We start from the raw sequence: 24,121 nt of genomic DNA, 5'->3' as shown, positions 1-24,121 counted from the left end.
ATGTGCCACACTCATCAGGACTGAAAGATCTTTCGCCTTAATACACCTTAAATGAATACTGTTGTGTGTATCAAATAGATCAAAACTTTTTAAAAGACAGGTCAAAAATACCTTTAACCCTTGTCACTCGCTTAGCTTTTTTCTCGATTCCTTTATTCTACTCGGGATTTAATTTTTTAAATACCCCAGAATAATAAATACTGGAGTTTCTTTTCATACGAACTTATTTATTTGGATTTTTTTATATTTCAAATTATTGATGCATTCAAAGAGTAATTTTAATCTCTATAATTTTTATGGTGTGAGCTGCTACCGATGCCAACCATGTCAAGTCACACTCGACATCTGAGTGCAAAGGGCTAAAAAGCCCAAAGGTAACCACAATCTTTCCATCTCTGTAGACACCAAACTGACCGGAGGGAGTGGCAGACAGTGGTTAGCGAGAACACTGATTCCACGGAAGGGTTCGGGGCTGCCATGCTCTGATCTGATGGCACGAATGGTCTGACCATCTGGCTAAAAACTAACAAAAACCCAGTGACTTTTACCTGAATTGCCATTATTTTCCTTCTCTAGTGTTACCTTTTCCACATGTACGTGGGCGTGAGAGCAGGAGGCGGCATTGGCGATGAAATCGAAGACCCTGCTGGTGACCCTTATGAAATGTATCGCATCGTCTTCGACATTACCTTCTTCTTCTTCGTCATTGTCATCTTGCTGGCCATCATTCAAGGTACGGCCGCCAATCACGTTAGGCATGAACAGGGTTTAATCTTCTTCTGTGTGCTTTCCTACATCTAGGACTTAATTGTTTCATGAAGAAGTTGGCGAATTCATTTACTTGTTATTAATAATTTAGCAAGCATTTATGGAGCATCTATATGTGAGGCTTTGGCTGTATGTAAAGCCAAAGACACATCCAGGCACTGGTACAAGAACCTTCAGAATCCACCTCAAAGAGTCCTTTCCTTCCCTTCTCCTACTCAGAATTATTTCCTCATCTCTTCTGCTTCTGAGATACCTCCCGTGGCTAGTGAGGGTGGGCAAGGAGCAGAGGAACTATGAGAGTATAACATGTTTTCTTCTCCTCCTGTGGGCGGCAGGGGGAGGAAGAGGTATTGATATTTTAGTCAATAGCTTGTCAGGAATTGGAGAAAGAAGATGATGAATTTGGTTTGAGTCATGCTGAGTTAAGGGACCTGTGAGACATGCAGGTGTTGAGGCAAAGAGACAGAGAGACTGTGGAGGAACCCTGGTCCCCGTGGACGCCTGAAGGGCTGGGAGAAGAGGAAGAGCTGTCCCAAGACTGGAGACCAACGGCTAAGCAAAGCAGGCGGGAGGCGAGGGAGCAGCGGGCAGGAAATATTTCAAGGAGGAGCATGGAGTTAACAGCATGGAATAGCACGGAAGGGTGGAGTTAAGAGGAACAATGAGCCGGGACGCAGCACTTGTAAACACGGCATTTTTTCCCCCTTAATTTTGCTTTAATTGAGTAGTTCAGCTTGGTAATGCACTTTTTTGACAAAACAAAGTGGCCTCTGTCCCTCCCACTATCATTCCTCTACCTCTAAACTAACCACCACACCAATTATTTAAGGTGCTTTGTCTGACTTTGTACTTAAAACTCCAGGTCTTATTATTGATGCCTTTGGAGAGCTAAGAGACCAGCAGGAACAAGTGCGAGAAGACATGGAGGTAACGTTCTTCTTACTACTGATTCCAACTCTATTTCATAACCCCACAGCAAATGGATTTTTTAAATAACAGGTCATGCTATTACGTAGAGCCAGCCCCAGGCCAAACTAGAGTTTGTTTTCTGAGCCTGTGTTCCAGCTCTGGGCATCTCCACCCACACCCTGGGTCCTGGGCCACCCCTGCCCCAGGACAACTGCCCCACCACTGCCCGTGCCTGGAAGGACAGCAGCAGCATCCCCAGCTGACGGGGAGCTGTGTGTGTGGCACACTGGAGCGACATTTTTCATTGTCCCTCCATTCACCAGAGACCATGACCCTTTCCCCTCCTGCCTGTATTGTCATGCCTACTAATGCCTTTTCTGCCTCGGTTATTTTTCTTAGACTAAATGTTTCATCTGCGGGATTGGCAATGACTACTTTGACACAACCCCTCATGGTTTTGAAACACATACGCTACAAGAGCACAACTTAGCCAACTACCTGTGAGTATTCTCGGTTAATAGAAGTGATGAGAGTTGTAGGGTAAAAAAAAAAAAAAAAAAAAAAAAAAAGTATGGCATATGGTTCAGTCTCTGCTGATGCCATTTCTTCCTTTTTCTGTGGAAAGGCGAGTTCAGGCGAGAACTCCCAGGAGTCCCCATGTCTGTACACTGCCCGTCCAGTGTCTCCACAGCTGTGTGTTGTGGACCGTTCCGCTCCTGGCAAAGGCCAGTCCCACAACCCAGATTGGATCCCTTCCTCAAAGACACACCTCCTGCAATATCTTTTTTTCCTGCACTTTTCCTATCACCATATAAACATGCTTCTTTTTTGTCATCCTAAAGGAAGGGAAATCTGTGGCCCCATATTTACTTCTAGCTATTGCTCTACTTCTTTTCCCCTTTCAGTAAAACTTGAAAACTTACCATGCTTACTGTCTCCAGTTTTTCTCTTCCCATTCTCCTGGCCAGGCCTTCTTTCCCACCATGTCACAGGATTTGGTCTTCTCTAGGGGCCAGCGAGCTGCATGGTGCTAAATACCGTGGTCAGTTTTCAGGCCTCTCCCATGAATACAGAAGCCTCATGGGAACGGGGTGCGTGGGGGTGGGTCTTTTTTCACACTGCTTTATCCCAGCACCTAAAGCAGTGTCTGGCATCCAACAGGCAAATAATAAATGAACATTTCCCTGTTTCTAAGGTAAAGCATTCACTCAAGAACAAGTAACTTGAGCCTACTAAGTGCCAGAGGTGTCCTGTGAAACTCACAACTTATAGAATTATAGAACATATTGATTATATTAACTGACAATTCAGATTCTGTAACTGAATCTTCAAGGAAAAAAACAAATGCTGGGCTCTGCTCCCTGGCCTAGCTCTTCCCCCATCTCTACATTTTACTGCTTAGAAAGTCCTCCTCATTCCTTAGGATGGAGCAGGCCCAGCCTTTGGAAACCGTGTTATCATCAATGAGAAGTGACAAAGTCTTTTTGCTAGAAGATGAGTTTAAGACAAAATGACAAGTTTTAAAAAAGTAACTTTAGCATGCCCTTCCTCATGTCATCAGTAGTTATTGTTATTAATTCTAATTAGGAGAGTTTCCATCTCAATGGAGGTGAGCATGCATTCCTCAGTAGGGGAATGCACGTCCTCCATGAGGTGAGTGTGTGGCCATGTGTCGATACCAGTGGGTTATGGACCAGTGGAAGGATGGTACCTGGGTTGCAACCATTTCTACACCTTCCCGTGGCACTCTGTGTCATATGGTCTCTTTTTCTGTCTCTATCCCCTCCTAGCAGTGTGCTTTGGGGGAAAGACCACAACTTACTCATGTCTGGACCTCTCACCTAAAATGGTGCTTTGTTAAGTAAATGTACTGGGGAAGGAATAATGTCCTATGCATGTCAAACATGGTAAAGATATTGGCCCTGCCTTCCTAGTTTTAGTAAAGGAGAAAGGGGCAGGCAACTAACATAGTTATAGAGCCACTGCTATGGGCCAGGACCTGAAGCCACAGATATAGGATCACGCTCAGAGAACTCGAGATCTGGGGTTCAGCCTCTCTCCACTCTGAGAAGGATGTTATTTCTTACTTTCTCTTCCTTACCGCCAGCCCTCACAATCCTGTCCTGAAGGGCACGAGTGTTCCTTTGGAACACTGTCTCTGAGATCATACAGTGTGAGCTGAGAGTTCAGCTGCAGCCCCCGGGGATACTTGTGTGTCACTGACAGACAAACTCAAACCTGAAACGCATCGTGGTGAGAGCAAGTGACTACACTGGCGTTTCCCACCTAGCTATAAAAACAAAACTATACTTCTGGAAGAACTAGAGCAACTCAGTGAGACGAAATACTTTCTACCTTTCTCATATCCTCGAGATATACATCTAATTTCAATTCTACATTTTTTTTCTTTTCCTCAGTTTCTACATCTGCATCAATTCTACATTTTTATGAGATGATAAATTAGCCCATAGACTACATGGTAAGAGTTTGGGCTGTTTTATTGTTTAGGATTTTCTTTACAACAAAACAGGGGCCTAAACACTACCTTATCTTACCTCAAGGTTTAGGGATAGTAAAAAGGGCCAGGCACAGTGGCTCACACCTGTAATCCTAGCGCTCTGGGAGGCTGACGCAGGAGGATAGCTTGAGCCCAAGAGTTTGAGGTTGCTGTGACCTAGGCTGACACCACAGCACTCTAGCCTGGGCAACAGAGTGAGACTTTGTCTCTCACACACATACAAAATGTAAAAAGGATCTCCTCACAGGCTAATTTTGCTGAGTTCTTAAGCCCCAGTTCCCTGATTCTTTTAGGCAGTGTGGAAAGCATGATGCCAAAACATTTTCAACCCTGATTCTAGTTTACCTGAGTAAATGAACTTAGGTTTCTTGACCAAAATATCTATGTCATTTATTTTACCTTTTTTCCTTGTTCCAGGTTCTTTCTGATGTATTTGATTAACAAAGATGAAACCGAGCACACGGGTCAGGTGAGAAATAAAATACCTTTAATTAAGAATCACACAGCTGTGTTAGGTCTCCCTTTCCCAAGTCTTGAGACTTAGCAGAGCATTAGGCTATCTGAAAGTCTCTTGCGTGCATTTGTCCATCGCTGCTCTGCGATTTAATAAGAAGCCAGACTTCTGTGGCGACCTCGGTCTGTTCCAAAAGTCCCCGTGGCCATCCCTCCTAACCAGCACTGACATTTCCTAAACCCCTACTCTGGTTACTGCTTCAGACGAGAATAGCTGAAGGTGGGGAGAACATTACAGAGAAAAGATAATGAGGAAGGAGTGGGTGGCTGCCACAAAGAGCAGGAGAATCGGAGTAAAGCGGAATGAGAGACAGCCTAAGAACGGCAACGACCTTGCGTGTGGGTGACTACGGGAAGGTGGGGGCGTGGGTGTGAGAGGGTGAGTGAAAGGATGTGTCAAGAGCATCTGTGACTAAGTGTGAGAAAGAAACGTAAAGGTAGGGAACAAGAGATGGAAACGTGGGTTATCAGATATTCAAACATCATTGGATTTGTAGGAAAACTTACAGCTCAGACACTCAAAGGGAGAGGCAGTTGGTTTCCAGATCTGGCTTTAGTTCTCCAGGCATCTGCCTGAGCTAGCACTAAATGTTCCCTCCTTGTGCTTTCTTCTGCCTTCCGCCAATTGCAAGTGACATGCAGTCAGCCTATTGCTACATCTTTAAGTATTTTTAGTGGCAAACATGGAGTTGTTTTCAGTTTTGTTGGGGGTGGAGGGAGGGGACTTTTTCTCCTCCGCGCCAGCACTGTCAGGGAGACATGGCTTCTTGCTCCCGGAGCAGCCTGGGCTGGGAATGGAGCAAGAAATAACGTGCTGGTTTGGCCCCATCAGTCTTCCTCAACGGAGCCATGGAGAGTAAAAGCAACCTGGGTCTTAGCTTACTGTGCTTTAAAAATAAGCATCCTTTGTTCACGTTATTTCAGGAATCCTATGTCTGGAAGATGTACCAAGAAAGGTGTTGGGATTTCTTCCCGGCTGGCGACTGCTTTCGTAAACAATATGAAGATCAGCTGGGCTAAATCAGAAGGAAACAAGCGCCACAATTCGGGACAGTCGACTTCAGTGAAATAAAATCCTTTTACGGTTCTGCGACATATTTGAGATGTGACATTTTCTACCTGCCTCCCTTACAAGAAAGTGTGCTGTTTTGAGATTGATTTGGCTTTTTGTGCCTAATGGACATACACTGTGGGAGAGAACCTGTCAAAATGTTTAAAAAAGGTAAAACATGGCAAAGAATGAAGGAACCTCACATGCCTTCAAGGGTTTTGGTTCTTATCAACTAGTTCGTTTGGGATGGTGGCATGGCCTGGAGAAGTCTTGGATGCGCAATAGCTGAAATGTTAAACACCTGGATATTATAGGACAGTATCCAACTAGTGACTCATGGTCTAAACTACAAAAAATCATTTCCACTGCAGTCTAATTTTTCCCGTGGTACTTGCTAGTGACTGTATCCAGAATCAGCTTGAAAAGCTTTTAAGCAAAGAAATAGGAAGAAGAAAAAAAACCCAACACTTTGTCGACACTGAAATATCGATTAAGTGCCTTAACAATCTTTAGATATAGCTATGCAAGTTTTTTATGTTTGTGTTCCAGAAGGACAGTTCCATTAATTAGTTGTGTTGATCTTCTTACTTTACAAAACTGCACTGGAAGGTTATTCATATAATTATTATTTTTTTTTAGTAACAGCTTGTCAACTGCTGTTATTAGAAGAAAAGTACTGTACTGAAAATTCAGAAAAAAAATCTCAATCTTATGCCAAAACTGAGTAATGCTTTATGGTCTCTTGTAAGTAGTGGAGCTGCTATGTTTAGGTGAATCTCCTCAAATAAAATGAAGTGCCCACTGCAATAAAGTAATATACACCAATCCATGGTTTGACCTCTTGGAATGCATCACTCTGACTGCTGGGGACAGGGAAGTAAGACACACCCTCTGGCTATGCACAAGAAAGAGAAAATCCATAGACCAGTGTTTGTTTATTTTGGCCAAACGCATGCCTCAGTTGCATCTATTCTCTGCAGCAGCACCTACTAAGCTGTAAACAGTGCCAGGGAGGCGGCTAGAAAGAGGGAGCCCTCCATCCCCTGCCCTTAAGGACATCTAGTAGACACTAAGCCAGAAAAACAAATGCAACAAGCCTCTTTGATGTCTTATTTCAGATGTCAAGCACAGAGGTGGGCATTCACTGCTGCAAGCGCAATGGAACACACTGGCTTGGGGTGTGCTTGTAAACTAGCTGTTCCTGACGGAAAGCCTGTGCCCACCCTTACTCAGAAGGCAACCAAAATTTGCTTCAGGCACTTTTTTTTTTTTTTTAAGAAATCATGCTGTCCAACCAGTCTTCCAGCTCTTCCTCGGTAACATTTCTTGATGTACTTGGTTGCTCAGGTTCCACGTTCTTTTCTTCAGTCACAGATGGTTTTGCAGGAACTGGGGAAATAAAAGCAATGTTAACAACCTTGCGTTAGTCCCAAAATTAAGGCTTAAAGCTCCCCTGGGGTTTGTGCCAGGATATAATTCAGTTCTAATTATTACTTTCCTTACAACGAGGGGAAACATCATCATTGTTACTCCCTAAAATGATACAGTAATATCTAAACAAATTAATAAATGGAAACTAGAGGTTTGCTCTTCTATTTGTTCTGAAGTTGAATTTCACAGTTCACTAATTTTTTTTTAAAGACCAACAGCTCAGTTTTCTTTTCCCCGTTGTAGCAATCCTGGAAAATCATTAAAGGCTCCTGAATGCAGTAATCGCCTCGAGCCTCACCACATCATACAGGCCACGAGCTCCCAGAGCATGCACAAATTAGAAAGTGTTCTTCCTTTTTAGGAAAAAAAAATAGCAAGAAAGAAATACGAACAGTTGGCCTGTTCAGTCGATTAAAAGGTCTGCCGCTGAAAAGCTGAGAGCTGCAGGTATGCTAATGCCTTTTGATAGCAGCAGTTCAATTTACAGCCCCGGGTTTACAAGCAGTGAGGCAGGTAGCAGCTCTGGACGTTGGGTATACAGAGTGAGGGGAATGCTGCCAGAAAGGTCAGCTCGGGGGGAAGCTGAGATGTGAGCACAGAAATAGATGTCAGCGGCCGCCCGCGATCGATGGCAGACATAGACGGGGATGTGTACGGATGTGAGGGGGGTGGGCCGTTCTCACACACCCCAGCATCAAGATGCTGGATGGGGAATGAAATGAAAGCCGTACCTTTTTCCTCTTGGGCCACGTCCTCATCCTTCTCAGATTTCGGGTCCTGAGAGGTCTGATCTGGTAAGATGTTATCCTCCTCTTTTACAGGCACGTCTAAATTTAGCAACAGATCTAGTTCTTCTTCCAGGTGGTCCGCTGCTGCCTGCACCGGGGAAGCGGGCTTCTGAGAAGCCCTCGCGGGACCCAGGCCGTCTTTGCCCTGGGACTCGGGGCAGCCGGGAGCGGCAGATTTCAGCTCAGAGAAGGGCCCCTTCAGCTGCATCCCTAGTCTCTTGCCGTCATCACTTCTCTTTGGTTTCACTTGAGGAAGCTCCAAAGGAACTGTGGCCTGAAAGAGAAGTATAATAACTCAGTTAAAAATGTGAGTTTTGCCGTATTTGCTTAAGTACAAACAAAACACAGGCGGCTAAGGAAGCGGTCAAACTTTGTAGGGTAGGAAACTCAATTCAGACAGGTCATTCACAAAGTGTCTCTGGTCCAGGCCCTGAACCACAGCCCCTCTGGATTCATCTGGGGTAAACGTGGGAGCCCACAATGAAACACGACAGCACCACCACTCCTGTTCCCCTCCGCCCTAAGTATCTAGCTTGGAGTTGGAATTAAAAAGGCCCCTGTCTTCCTTGCACTGGGCTGCAAACTGACAGTACCAGGGGCCTTTTTGAGTTTCCACTTAAATCTGTAATGAGACATGAATAGCTGCAATATTCTGAGCCTTGAGATGGAGCTGATTCCATGTTTATAAATACTTATGTGGGCACGTTCCTATATCAATGTTGCACTTTAATAAAAGTTTAAAAACTCCCCAGGTGACTGTAACGTAAGGTACAATCTAAGGCTGAGGATCTCTGCTGTCAGGGGGAGGCTCCCTCGACCAGCATGGCCTCACAGTGGCCAGGTCCAGAATGAGGCAAAACCTCATGGGAGTCCTGACCCCTCAGTCTTACATAACTAAGCACCCTGAACAGACATTTAAGACAATACAGCTTTATACATAAACTGGAATAAACATCCAGCATTGTCAGGCATGCAGGGCAAAGCTGGGAGTGGGTGTCTGGCATTAACTTCCCAGGTGATTCTAATGTGCAAAATGCCTGCTGTACAGCATGGTAGGGGCAGATTTTTTAAATGATTTAGCCAGGTTTTCAAAGCTACTGTAATTATTTTATACCTTCACTGTAATGCCTGCCACTGACATAACATCCTTCACATTCAAATGCTCACGCATCCCTTCCTCTCTCTCCCGAGTACTGGAGCCTTTATCTCAGCGTTCCCTGCTGTGTCCTGCTAAGCATTCCTCATTGTGGGGCTCAAACCAAGCACTTCGGAACTTTGGACATCATCAGACACCCAGCAGGAAGCCAGCAGCAGGCTCCCAAACACCCCGAAACACGTCTAAAGAACCCCTGGGGTGATCCCCCATCACAGGCAAATGCAATCTTTTCCAGTTTTTTCCCTTGTCCCTACCTGTCCTCCTCTAGCCCTGACCTCTGTCTGTTGTCCCAGATTTTAGGCTCATAAGTGCAATGGGTAGGGGGAGGGTAACAAATTCATTGCTATCTCAAGCTTAGCATCACCTTCTGCCACAGAAGTAAGCTTATCATTTCAGTTGCTAGGGTCTTTTTGTTAACTCAGTCAAGCCACAATTAAATTTTGAAGTCCTTCATGGTATAGTAGTCCTCGAGTCTCATCTTCTCTTAGTTCATCGATTTGCCACCTCATCCTGCTAACTCCCAAATTTTTATTTTTCACCTTAACTCTGAACTACAGATTTTTACATCCAATTGATGGATAGTTCCACTTGGATAGCTCAGAGGCACAAACTCATCATGTTCAAACCTTACCCCTCCTGATACCCTCTCTACCACTGAGTTGCACAAGCTGGAAAACCTTGAATTCTTCCTTGACTGCGCTCTCTCCATTTTCAATGCATTACCAAATCCTGTTAATTTTACCTTTGAAATACTTCTCCATAAAGTCCGCTTCTCTGCCATCTCCACCGTCACTACCCTAGTCCCAGCCACTCACCTGGACCCTGTGCTAGTCTCCTAACGTTCCTGATCTGTTCTGCCCACACACTACGATCCCACAGTCTGCTCTCCATCATCGTTTTTTGTTACTGCAGATCTGATTGGGTACCTCTCCTTTAAGTTCCAGTCCAAATATTAGACCTCAGCTTATCTGTCACTCCTTTAGGAAACTTGTTCCTAACGACACCACAGAAGAACCTGATCTCTCATAACGCCCTGTACTTCACTGTAATGGACTCATTGCCATCTGTAGCTGTTTGTATGCCTATGTCATTGATTTGATCGATACCCATCTTTCCCAATGGAGTAAACTCCAGGAAGGCAAGAACCTTGTCTATCTACTTACCACTGTGCTCCTATGCCTAACACAGTGTGGCATAGGAATATTTTGAATAAAATAACAGCCAGACTTTCTAGTTTTACACTTCATTCAACTCCATTACATTTGATCCTTAAAATCTTTCAGATATAAAATTGAAAAGAATAACTTAAAAAATTATTGCATTCTTCTTTCAACTTTACAAAAGGCTGCTTTGATACAAAACCCTCAGCTTTATGAAAAGCTGAGTCTGAGACATCCTGCAGAGGGAGGTTTTCCCCTCTTTTTTCTTCTCCCGCCCTCATCCACGCCAGCTTGAATAAGCCTTCGGGGTTTTTACCTGAACCAGCTCAGCAGCAACGTTGAGTCGCAGTGACAGAGGCAGTTCTTGGAGGGCTCGAACCAGTGACTCACTATCCACGTAAAGTGCTGAATTCTATATTAAAAGAAAGAAAGAAAATATCAGGTGATGATTAAGTATGACCTTTTGGAAATAAAACAGCAGAAGATGAAAGAAAGTAACTGTAAATAAATCATCCACTGGAGTTACTTCGGGCTGGGAGTCAGTCAGATCATAAATCACACTTGATGTGCCATAGTTTCTATCGGCTCCATGTTAAAAGCAACTAAACCAGAACTACCTTCTTGGGAGCCGCGGCTCACACTGTTGGAAAGCAGCAGGGCAGTGGGCACCCGCATGGCTAGGTTGCTCAGTAACCTGCAACCTGGGAGCCCTTTGCAGTTACTGGCAAGCGGAAAGAAAAATAAGCATTGAATAAAATCTAAGTGGATACCACCCCTACATTCAGACTGCTGGCCTTAGGGAGAAGAGGGAAGGGCTGTTTAGATGGAGAAATGGGGCTGACAGCGGTCTCCAAATGCTTCTCTTTGAAGCAGAAAGCAGAGAATGGCAGCTTAGCCTCTAGCCAGCTGCACTCAGTGTGAGGCCGACACCGAATGCTTCCTTTGACTCTTTTCCCATTCACAGAAGCAAAGTCATGTCAATGCACGGACCTCACAAATTGACACTATGTGAGAAAACATTCCAGATAGTCCCATGGTCCCTAACAGCTGCTGCTAGGTGTCCTGGCCACTCATGGGAAGCAAAAAACTAAAAGGTAGTCACAATGATGTTACAGACAGAGGCGAATACCACCAGCCTCCTACTCTGTTAAGAACTGTCGCAGGCCCAGCAAGGACCACCATCCTATAATCACTACCTTCAAGTTGAAGAAAATCCAGTGGTCATCTAAGTTTAATCTCTACTTCAACGCAGGAATGTCTCAGGTAGACGGGTTTATAATGACTAGAGTTGGGGACACATTCCTGGTAGGCTCAAGCAGAGCCCGCGCACTATATCCAGACCCACCCTAACCCCTAAGCCACACCACAGTGGGACGTGGGGACTGAAGGGAAGGATCTGGCTTTGCAGCTGGCCTTCTGCAGTTGTGCTGAGATGGCCAGCTCTCAGATAAGGACCTGGCAGCACCGAATATGACCACTTGCCCTGGAAAAGGGGATTTTATATCAAAAATATACTGTATTTAAGGAACAGGATGGACTGTAGCAAAGTCCTGATAAGAACGCGAGAAATTCAGTGTGTGTTCAGGCCATTCCTTAGTCCTGAACGCAGCACATTAAGTGCTATGATCGAGACCAGCATGGCCAGGTCTTTGTTCTCAAGTTTGGGAAAACCCTCTCAACCCCCTAGAAAGTGGGGATCCTGAATGTTTCATCCACAGGGAAGGCACCACATTATAAGCAGGAAATCTCACCGTTCCCACCGCCAAGTGTCTACAAAATCACACGGTGTAGATCCCCTTCTCCCAATCTACAAAAGAGGGAGAACTTGACCTCTGCAACTCCTGGCCACCAGTCCCATGCTGTCTCTTAGCTCTCTAGAGAGGGGCTGTTGAGAGGTGCTGGGATCTAGCTCAAAGTGTCCAAATTTCCTCTGCCCTCTTTCACATCATGTGCAACATGACTACAAGGAATATTGTAAACAAGTTTGTGAGACCAAAGATACAAGGAATGGCTGGCTCTGTCCATGAGCTGTGCTCTGAATGAAGCTCAGCTGTGTCCCCTACTCAACCATAGTCATCTTCACCCACAATCTAGGGCCCGGCTGACATTGCACCACCTCCACAATGTCCTTCCAACACTTCAAAGCAGTGTTTTCTGCGGTTTCTCCCTGTCTCCTTGCAGGAGTCCTGTGGCCAAGAACCTCCCATCAAATGCCACCATGTAAGATGACTTGCTTTTTTTGGTCATCGTTTTGTCCCATTAAGGGCCAAAGTGCCCACACTGGGCAGCACTTCGGAATAAGCTGGGCAGCTTTTTAAGACATAGATTCTCAAGCCTCACTCATAGAACTAGACTCTCTGCACAAGTGGGTCTGAGAGTCTACACCTTCAAAAGTCAGGCCCTCAGGAACACATCACCCTACACTCAGCAGTTGTTCAAGGCAGGTCTTCTGAATCAGTAAGTCACTGTGTCAACAGAAATTAAAAATGGAATAAAGAAAGCTTCAGGCCATTTGAAAAATAATATATCTATTTACCCAAAGAAGTTCTCTTCCCACCCATTCCTTCCTTACATGGTGACCCACACTGTCCATAGAAAAGATCTGAAAACCCCACTCACTGATCCAAGACACCAACATCCATGGCAAGGTGGGCCAACGGCTACAGCCACACACCCCGACTCCTGGCCATGTTTTCACCCGCCTGCTGGCCAGCCACAGAGCAACAAATGCAAGTCACAGCTGTGGTGCTGGGTCCCTGTCCTGCCATGGTTCCAACGTGTCCCATTATTTCCTCTATTTCTTGTGTCACTGGTCACACTGGGGACACAGGAGGGCACGAGGAACAACATCTATGAATATATACATAAATACACACACACACACACACACCAATTGCTGGCCTTTTTCTCTCTCAAGTAAGAAAAAAAAATTTGTGAGTATTGACAATGAAGTGTTGAAAAGAAAATAAAGTTTAGTGAGGAATTAAGTGAGACAGGAAATAGTTTTGATGGAGAAATGATTAATTCAGTTTTAGACATGCCCTGCCAATACCTTAAACTCAAAATCAAACTTATCTTCTTTCAACTCTTCTTCTGTTCCATTAATAGCACCACCATCATCATCCCTGGTGGCTCAGGCTGGAAAGCTAAGCACCATAGCACATCTTCCTTGTCCTTGGGTCTCACATCTGGCCCCAGTCCCCTACCCACCCACAGCCCCTCTTCCACCCTCACTGCCCGCGCCAAGCCAGGCTCTCATGCTTTCCCGTTCACCCAATGTAGCGTCCTCCGAGCCGGTTTCCCTGCCTCCAGCCTCTCAGCCCAGCCATTCAGTCCCTCCCTCCTTCCCAATGTTGCTCAGGTCAAATCTAACCATTTCCATGGTCTTGCCAAACAAAACTTTGTTGACAAATAATATCAGTAATAACAGCTCACTCTGAGTGTTTCATGTGTGTCAGGAACTGCACTAAAGAGCTTTATGTTTATTATCTAATTCCACATTACATTTTATTATTGGCTCCATTTTACAGATGAGAAAACCCAGAAGGAAAGAAGTTTACCTAAGTACAAAACTAGGATTCACATCAGGTCTGTGTCTCCCAGGGGTGGGGAACCTGCAGCCTTAAGGCCACATGTGGCCTTCTAGGTCCTTACGTGCAGCCTTTTGACTGAATCCAAACTTTACGGAACAAATCCTTTTATTAAAAGGGGTGCAACAGAGAAAGATGAAGCTTTTATTGCCTCCTTTGGTGCTTAAAAAATTACAATCTTGAAATGAGAATGCCACATGTTCCCCACCCCTGCGCAGAGTTCTTTCTCTGAAAAGACAGACAAACTGGCCTGGACCTGCCACTGAGGCCTCTTGCCCTGGAACTACTACGCCCCAGCCATACCTTTCTCTGAGCACAGCCTGGTTTTTCTGACGTCATCACTCATGATGTTCCCAAAGGCAGGACCTGCCGGAATCACACCTGTCCACCAAGGCCCATTCAAATGATCTATCCCCATGGTACTGTTCTTAATCATTTCCAGCCCAAAGTAGTTGTCTCCCATGGTATTATGCTAGCTCATTTATCACACCACTTATTTTACGTGGTATTCTTTTTCACTTACAAGTATCTCCTGAGCATCTATGGTACTAAAGCTCAGGGGTTATGCTCAGGGGCCTGGAGCAATGAACAGGCACTGTTCTCTGTCTTATTCATTCTGAACAAGCTCCATCTAATAAAATGTCCAGTAAATAACAAGTGCTCCCCGTTTTGATGAATTAAGAAGCTTAGAATTATTTGAAACTCTCAAGATATTTGCAATAATCTCTGATAGCCAATAAGGTTCAAAAGGAGTTGAAAGGAGAATTGTTTGGCTTTCACTGTATTCCTCAACCATCTCAGTTTGTCTGTTTTCAACTTGTCCTACAATTCTAAACAGGACCTCAGGCGTATGCCCAAACAGACTCAAGCTAAGACAAAGACAACTTTTTTTCTTTTTTCTTTTTTCTTTTTTGAGACTCTCTCCAAAAGAGTCTCACTCTGTCACCCAGGCTAGAGAGCAGTGGCCGTCATCATAGCTCACTGCAACCCCAAACTCCTGGGCTCAAGTGATTCTCCTGCCTTAGCCTTCTGAGTATCTGGGACTACAGGCATGCAACACCATGTCTGGCTAATTTTTCTATTTTTTTGAGAGACAGGGGTCTTGCTATGTTGCTCAGGCTGGTCTTGAACTCCTGACCCTCATGCGATCCTCCCACCTTGGCCTCTGAAAGTGCTAGGACAACAGGCGCAAGCCGCCACGCCTGGCCAACATTTTTTTTCCTCAACTTTTTCTATATTATATATAACATACTCTTTGGCAAGTGCCAGGCAGTCATTTTACAAGTGACTCCCCTCCCCATGACCTGTATGAGTCAATGTCTACCCCAAACAACTGAGCATAAAACCAGTTCACAGATCCAATGAGCCACCCACAGCATGTTTGCTGATCTGACAGAACAGAGAGGAGAGCGCCTCACCCCTGGGCTTCTGGCCTGCTGTTTCAGGCACCTCTCTGATGCGGTGGACAGACTGCCTAATCATTTCATCAGATGCTATGTTCCGGCCCTGCAGCTGGGGAGCATGTGGCAAGCCACAATTCATTCTCTGTATATTTTAAAAAGGGGAGAATATCTGTCATCTCTCATATGGTAAGAATCAATGAAATCCTTCTCGGAAAATAATCAGAACTCCTTAGGAAGAAAATATGCCATAAACACAAAGCAAATAAAAGCATTTGGAATTCATGGATTCACTGAAACACTTCTATAATATTTGTCCCTATTTTATACCTTTATTCTCCTGATCATAGGAGAAGAGTTATTTACAGCTATAGGGGTTAAGGGTTTTCTCACCTAACACCAAAAACAGCAAGGGAGAAAAAATTAATTTTCAGCTCTAAGGGAATTGTCACAGAGTGGCAAAAGGAAGAAACCCAAATGGCAAAGTCATCCACTTTGTCAAAATCATGACTGTTGCGTTTCTGCCTCACAACCCAGTCCACATGAGTAATACATACCAGGTGGAAAGGTGAACTATGGCTTCAGGGAATTGTATAATTTTAACCCTCTGAAAAAGTTCTGAACAACTTAGATAGCTGAGAATACACCGGATATGAATTACTACTCTTTTCCACAGGAAGACTCTATCTCAACAAGGATGCAAAAGGTGTCGGCTATCAGCCTTGAGAGGGGCCAATCCATATCCCAGACAAACTTTCATCTTACCTGCTTTGGACATGATGCTTCACCATCCCATTCTTTCTCCTCAGCAAACCGGAACTGTGAGAAGGAATCCCCTAGGAATAGAAAAATATATATATATGTTTATGCAAAAGCCAAAGGAAAACCCCCAATTCTCTACATTATTTTCTGGAGCAAAAGTTTCATTTCTGAAGAGCTAACATTCTCAAATTCAATGATACCACACTGCAAGGTCCTGGATTCCACCCTTTACCCAGAGATCTGTGCATCTGGTGGGCACTCAAAAAAAATTGTTGGCAACTGCATTCATTGTTCTATTCAATTGTCAGTAAGCCACCATCCTACATGCTTCTTGAGGGACAACTAAACAAGTTCAGGCCTGCAGACATGGCCATTTACTCATATTTGGCATATTTCCATCTCATCTGCTCAGTGTATGTGAGGAGACTTATAGTTTTGGTAGTAGGAAGGCAGAAGAGGAAGGGGAAGAAAGGTACTGAAGGAAGGGACTGCTAGACCAATTCACAACGTAAGAGACTTAAAATGTCTTAGAGAAGGTTACCAACCTCTACTATCACTTCAAAAATCACCAAGGCAGAATGTCAAATGCAAAATAAAACTCAAAGAACATGCATTAGATCATAGTGTAAATCACGGTGTACTGCTCTGAGCTCTTGGAATAAGGGAATATGAGCATGTGAGAGTAACACAAGCAAGCACCAGAGATGATCCCACGCAGCAAGCTTTGTCACAGGCTGATTCTGGAAATGTGGACATACGGCCTAGCTTTCAGGATCCTCCAAACTTTGGTCCCACTTCATTAACTCACATTTACTTTCTGTTTCTTCAAACTTTCTGCTCCAAAGTCAGTCTCTTTTCGCATTCCATGTGCACTTTATGGTTCATCCTATTTTCATTCTTATTTTTTTTTTATCCCTGCCCCTTGTCTAGAGACCCACATACCTCTACCCCTGGTTTGAATATTTATCTCTTCCAAAACTCATGTTGAAATTTAACCCTCAATGTGGAAGTATTAAGAGGTGGGGGTCTTTAAAAGGTGAATTAATGGATTAATGGGTTAGCAAGGGCGTGGCTTTATGAGAAGAGGAAGACCTGAGTTGGCAAGCTCAGCCCCATCACCATGTGGGGCCCTGGGAGCCCTGAAACCCTGCAGCGTCCCCACCGGCAAGCAGGCCCTCATGAGATACAGCCCTTTGACCTTGAACTTCTCAGCCTCCATAACTATAAAAAATATAGTCCTTTTCTTATAAATTACCCAGTTTTATGTATTCTGTTATAAGCAACATAAAATGGACTAAGACACCATTCATATTCCATTTGTATTTCCAAACTCAGGAACAGGCCCACTTTTTCCTTCTCTGATACCTCTCAGGTGATCTAACTATAGAATTTATTCTTTACTTCTAAATTAACAGAGGGGTAGAAGTAGTAAAGAACTCAAAATTAAAGAGAGAGACAAATATAAAATTAGAACCCACCTCCAACTCAACAATTTCCAAAATTCCAAAACACATGGATCACAACATTAACATGGATCAAGATCAAATGCAAGGCAAGATGACCAATAAAAAGGGGTAAATTCACTTAATGCTTAATTGATATTAATAAATCAATTTGATCCTTCAAAAATCATGATATAAATGCTCTGAATAACCTAAGATCTCATATGTATATGTGGATATGATACGTGTATGTGTGCATGTATGCATTGTGATTATATGTGTGTGTGCACTTACTTTATAAATGTCCAGGCACCATTAATTTTTTAAAAGGACCATAAGGACACAGAAAAAAAAAAAATCAATAAATCCTAAAATGTAGCATCCATACAAACCATAGTCACTGGTAATAAGGTAAGTAAACAGAAATTAATCACAAAAGTAAAAATAACAAAAAAAAATTTAGAAATATTAAAATTCCTTCCCATATGACTTTTTGATCAGAAGAAAACAGAACTCAAACTGTGGAACTGGAATATACAAAAGAGTAATAAATTAATATAAATCAACCCATAAGATATGCATAAATGTGTTATCAGAGAAACAGTTAAGGTCTTAAATAATTTCACTACTAAACCAAGAAGAAAAAGAAATAGTTGATTGTTTTATAAACTTAGGGGGGAAAGTACAACACAGAGAAGCTAGGGAAAAGAACCAATAGGGTTTTTTTTAATTAAAGAAATTAAACACACCAATCTTCTTATAAATAACTGAAAGTTAAGATTATGCTTAAAAATATAAACTAATAACCACTGTTGTCTAATATTTTTTAAAGGGCAGCCAGTGCAATTAGAAACAAGAATAAATTAAGAAATATCAACACTGGAAAGGAGGAAACAATAACATGATAATTTGAAAAAAAATGTATTTGTGTGCCTAGAAAATCCCAAAAGAACGAGTAAAAAAGGATTCAGAAAGGTGGCCCAATTACAAAATTTACACTGAAGAATAAACAGCTCTCTCCAGTTAGAAAACAAAATGGAAGAAAATATCCCATTCATAATAGCAATAACATACACAAAATTCCTAAAAACCAGGAATAAACATTTATTAAAAGAAATTATTTTTGAAATAAAACTTACCAAAGGAGATGGAAAACTCAGTAGTATGAAGATAGCAATTTTACCTAACTAAATCTACAAATTCAACATTTAATTCAAATCTCAAAAGGCTTTAACTTATCCAAATTACAAAAATCCACTTAAAAAAATTGTGGAACTAAGATATGTTTTTTTTTTTTTTTTAAGGGTGAAGAAGTTCTTATTGATTATAAAACTGTATCCAAAGCCTCAATAAATGAAATGGATAGCCTTTGGTGAAAAAAAAAAAAAATAGATCACTGGAACATAAGAGAGTCCAGAAATAGACCCTATCATAATAAGAGTAGCACATGGTATCTTGGAGAAATAGATTATTTAATAGTGTAAAAGCAACTGGCTGGCCATGTGTAAAATTACGCTAGATACCTATATCTCATTTCTCATACTCAGAAACATATTTGGTATGGACCATAGATTTAGATATTAAGAAAAAAAAGGAAATCACAACACTATTATAAGAATTCTATTATTATCACAATCACTATTATCTGAAAGATGGCATATTTTAACCACTGCAAGAAATACATAAAAATGAAAATCTTTTGTATGACAAAAATGATAAATTCAAAAGATGACACACTAAGAAACATTTGTAGCACATATTATAGGCAAAGAGTTAATATGTCTAAGATAAAAAGAGCTTCTGCCAATCAATCAGAATATACCAACTCAATAGAAAAACAGGAAAAAGGGAGACTATAAGAAATATGATGGCTTATATATATGCAATAAATAATACATGTAAGAATTAAAAATCAATCTGACAGATTTTTAAAAATTAGCCAAATAGCTGAATGCCTTATTCAATGGTATTTCTGGCATTCCTGAATTTCTATATTATAAAGGATCATATGACTTCACAGATTCCTATCATATATAACCAGCACAAGATTCAGCAACGCAGCCAGGCATGGTGGCTCATGCCTGTAATCCTAGTACTCTGGGAGGCCAAGGTGGGAGGATTGCTTGATTTCAGGAGTTCGAGACCAGCCTGAGCAAGAGTGAGACCCCGTCTCTACTAAAAAATAGAAAGAAATTTGGCGGGGCAACTAAATATACAAAAAAATTAGCCAGGCGTGATAGCACATGCCTGTAGTCCCAGCTACTTGGAAGACTGAGGCAGGAGGATCGCTTGAACCCAAGAGTTTGAGTTTATTGTGAGTTAAGCTGATGCCACAGTACTCTACTGGGCAACAGGGGAAAAAAAAAAAAAGACTCAGCAATGCAAAGGAGGCATGCTATATATATTTATTTTTAATATCTGAATATTCACATTCAAATATAAGATTCCATAAATGACTGCCTAGCTTGTTGTACACCAATCTTCTTGCTGCGAACTAGAAGAACCAGGAGCCCCCTCCCCAAAATCTGTCTCAAGACATCAGAGAGCTACCCAGGCAGGGAGGACTTGAAGGACAAAGTTCCCAGAGAGAAGACAAGCACACAAGGAGGTTAGGCTAAAATTTAGGACTACTTTTCCCCTTAAGGCATTTGTCAATTTTCAAAAAGTGGTGTTGGAAAGGCTGAAAAGCTGAGCATAAAGTAGCAACCCAGGAGGTTGAGAAGCTGAAGAGAGCTCTGCTAGTCTCCAGCACTGGGTAGACAAATGGATGAGGAGGAGCCTTGCAAGATTAAGGCTTTCAGGTGGGACCCCATGTTAGAAGAAGGGGTGAACTAGGACTTCCCAGCCCTCACAAATTCTGAGGCCCAGCTGTCAATCAGCTCAATCTCTGATTCTGCCTACAAGCAAAAGTAAATCCTTTCTAGGGAAAAATGACACTATAAATAGCCTAAAATGATCTGTATAATTTTTTATTATATACAATGTCTAAAAATCATTAAGAACCATCAGGCATACCAAGAGATGAGACCAAAATAATAGAAAACCAAGAGAAAGGAAAAAAGAAACAAAAGACAATATAAAAAGATCCACAGAGATTAAGATATTGGAGTCAAACATGGGTTTTGTTATTTTGCAATGTCAAAATTTCAAGAATAGGAAAAACTATAAAATCATCAACAATGACATCCATGAAGTCTTTTTTGATCCACACAAAATAAAATGAGATACCTAAATAAAACATGTTGTGTTCTCAGTAATAAAACCTCAAATAAAATTTAAAGATTGGTTCTTTAAAAATCCTAATAAAACATACAGGAGCTAATTTTAAATAAGTTTGGCAAAGTGACTACTTATGGAATACCAACCTAATTCTCTAAGTGAAGACAAAAGAATGCTCAAACTTGTTGTAACTGTGAATCCTAGAACCAAAAGTCCTTCTGGAAAACATCTTACCAAAATTCTTCTTTCTGAATTATATTGTAAAGTGCACAAAAAGAATGCTGGCATTACCAAACTTGCTGCTTTTCTATCTTATACATCAGACGTTCGGACATGTGCGAACCACCAGAGACCTACTTTAAGTAGGACAGCATAGAGTGTTCACAGAGCATTCAATTCTGCTGGAGCTTTACTTGCAGAAGAGTTCCTGGTGTCTCACACTGATGTGGTGAATCTGACTGAAGCAGTATAAACAGAAAACTGGTAAAGAACAGTGATGGCCAGCTGTTGTTGACAACGGAACAAACATGGTGAAGTGTGAGCGCCTTAGGAGTCATAAATACTCATCAGCTGTATGTTCAGAAAGTAATGACAGCACCGTGAAATGAACAGAACTAGAGAGCACAAAGGGAGTCTAGCACTTTCTTCCCCTCTTCTTCAACTAAAGACTAATTTCCTGACTTATATGAGATTATAGAACCCCTTTGCTGTGTACTTACACAATGTGCTTAAACAAGATGAAAGAGCAGCTAGCGCTGTTATGCAACCTGCTTCAACAACAACAAAAATCCCATAATATTCCACTTGCTGGTAAGAATGCCAAAATGCAGGCCTACTAAATCCAATGGTTACTTACTATGAAGGTCATTTATTCACCATAATCTGCTTACGTGAGGTAAGGGGAGGTAGCAAAACTGATGTAACATTGCGAGTCTGTATTTTCCTTACATGATAAGAAGTCTCGTATCATTCTATTCCAGCAACAATGCTGAAGTTGGAACACACGTAATGAAAGTTGAGATACAGGAGATGTTGAGAAAATTTTGTTATATTTTAAAAGTCAACCACAACTGCTCTCTTACCATATTTCTAGGGCCAAAAATCAATGAGAGATTTTTTTTAATCAAATAATTGTGTGAAGCAGCAAAATTTTAGAAAACTAGAAATAAAAACAATAAAACATGGCAGCAATCATAAGTGTGCTTCTGAAAATATTCCAAAAGAATGCTTGAAGCAGTGCACAAGGCTTCAGTATTTTGAATTGTTTCAATGAAACACATGACCATCTAACCGATCTCCAAAGACAGGGGTTGGCTGATGGACTGATACAGTCTTTACCTAGTCAGTTACTATTTGAGAAGACAATAAGCTTAATTGCCGAAAGACAACATTACCATCACCGGTACTCTATTTTAACAAAGCTAGCCAAGCAGTACCCCGCACTCCTCTACTCACCTCACTTAAAAGCTATTAATAGTCTCTATTTGGTATTACAAATGTGTAGCATGATGTATACTGACTAGAGGAATAATCTAACAGCTGACAGTGAGAAATCAGTGTGCTGGTTTGTTATCTAAATCTGCCTACCAAAAATTTTTATAATAAAATTTTATTAAGTTTTTTGAAATTTTAGATATTTTTCTTATATCTCAGAAGTCCATTTTACGACAGTAAATACTTAGCTTTAACCTCAGCCAAATATGATTTAGCACTTGACCATTTGGCCAAAATATGTTTTGGTAAACAATAATATTCAATTAGTGAGACTATTTAAAAAACTAGGTAGGGCCATATGTAATATAATGAAAGATCCCCACTATCTCAACTGTTACATTAAAAAGGCAAATTTTAGTACAAGATACATATAGATAAGATATATGAATATATATATCATATATACTACACTTTATCAAAAGTACTTTATCAAAAATACTACTTTATGCACAGAAATGAGTCAAGACTATTATATACCTATTTTAGAAATGATGATCTCTCAGAAGGTGTGATTGAAGGAGACTTTTCCTTTCTGCATAATATATTTTTCCAGCTGAATTTTCCTTTGTAAATAACAACCATGTGTTACTTTTAGAACTGAACCAAACAGAAGGCAATCTTGAGGAAAGCTAGATTTTCCTGAGGGCAAAGACCTTCTCAGAATGCATCTAAGAGAAAATATTCAGGGATCTCAAAAGTTGGAACCACAGACGTCTTTCTTTCTAACCCTCATGTCATAGAACCAAGAAGAACCTTCTTCACTCTAGAGAAGCTCAATGTTCTGACCCAGGGCCACACAGCCAGTTCATGGCTAGCTACCAAGTCCCCTCAGATCACAGCTAACATTACTGTTCTAATAAATTAGTTACTTATTAAATAATAAAACTCTTTCCACTACACTTCCACCACTAGGTTTCTTGGCTGTCCCTGAGTTTCCCAGAACAAAAACCAATGCTCAATAAATATTTTATATTTGGTATACTACTATTTCATATGTTGACAATGTTTCAAGACATGAAAGGCCAGACTAAGAAATAAAGAATTCCTCATTTTAGGAAATCACCTCAGGAGTTTCCTTAAATTATGCCTCTAGTACTTTTTAAAATAAGAGTCTTTTTTTTTTTTATAGAACTCTAAGTATTCTAAATAATGATGATGTTGGTGAAATAAAGGTGACATACCAACCCCATCACTGTACTTAAAATTTCCAGGACTGTCACTCTAACTTTGCAAACTGGTCTAACACATGTCTTATAGTCAGAGCCAAAGTGGACTCTAGAATTCTAGGACACTAGATCCTGAAATTCCTTAGTACCAATATGCTTTCAAAAAGCTTACCATCTAGTCGCAGATGATACAGCTTTCCATTTTAACCTTGCCTTTTCAGCCTCATCAACAAAAAAGGAGCCTTCCCCACTAAGCACAGTACTTAACACAACTATAAAGCTCTCCAGTGAGAGTTCGTATGGGATTACAAGGAATAATCTTCATCCAGGCAGAAAGAAACCTGTAACGACTTTCAGTGTGGACGATACAGATCAGGTGTATATGAAGAGTGACTGTGAAAGACGGAAGATCTGCCCAAGCCTAACACCCAGTCCTGATAATCTGGTTTTGGCAATTCCCATAACTGGGAACCCCTCCTGGCTATTTGGATCTTTTACTCATAAAATTGACCCAGATCTTTGTGGTGCCTCCTTAAGGGAACCAAATCGAGAAAGCAGAGGGATGTATTCATGAGTTCTGGACAGGTATTTCATTTTAAGATCCATTTTCCTGGCTCTTCTTTATCATGGTCACCTTTTATTTACTTATGCCACAGCCCTTAGAACATGCCCTCAACCAGGACACCAAGTCTCTGCGAAATCACAAATGAACATTATAGGCTGACAAAGGCTGACAAGACCACAATCTTCATAG

General features: G+C 41.7%; 2 protein-coding genes across 2 annotated transcripts in view; one reads left to right on the top strand and one right to left on the bottom strand.

The window, feature by feature from the left end:
* RYR3 (ryanodine receptor 3) overlaps positions 1 to 5,728 on the top strand; it is a 505,145-nt gene extending 499,417 nt beyond the window's left edge. The window contains exons 99-103 of the mRNA XM_076004231.1: positions 577 to 733; positions 1,631 to 1,695; positions 2,077 to 2,177; positions 4,613 to 4,664; positions 5,633 to 5,728. Of these exons, the coding sequence (XP_075860346.1) occupies positions 577 to 733; positions 1,631 to 1,695; positions 2,077 to 2,177; positions 4,613 to 4,664; positions 5,633 to 5,728 (471 nt within the window). The remainder of the gene's footprint in view (positions 1 to 576; positions 734 to 1,630; positions 1,696 to 2,076; positions 2,178 to 4,612; positions 4,665 to 5,632) is intronic.
* AVEN (apoptosis and caspase activation inhibitor) overlaps positions 4,661 to 24,121 on the bottom strand; it is a 160,121-nt gene continuing 140,660 nt past the window's right edge. The window contains exons 3-6 of the mRNA XM_020285938.2: positions 16,050 to 16,120; positions 10,611 to 10,706; positions 7,922 to 8,252; positions 4,661 to 7,148 (exon numbers count right to left, since the gene is read on the bottom strand). Coding sequence (XP_020141527.2) covers positions 7,033 to 7,148; positions 7,922 to 8,252; positions 10,611 to 10,706; positions 16,050 to 16,120 — 614 coding nt within the window. The 3' untranslated portion in view covers positions 4,661 to 7,032. The remainder of the gene's footprint in view (positions 7,149 to 7,921; positions 8,253 to 10,610; positions 10,707 to 16,049; positions 16,121 to 24,121) is intronic.

This window comes from Microcebus murinus, chromosome 6 (assembly GCF_040939455.1).
Source record: "Microcebus murinus isolate Inina chromosome 6, M.murinus_Inina_mat1.0, whole genome shotgun sequence".
NCBI lineage: Eukaryota > Metazoa > Chordata > Mammalia > Primates > Cheirogaleidae > Microcebus > Microcebus murinus.
The sequence above is the reverse complement of the archived record's forward strand: the minus strand, read 5'-3'. Positions and strand labels throughout refer to the sequence as shown.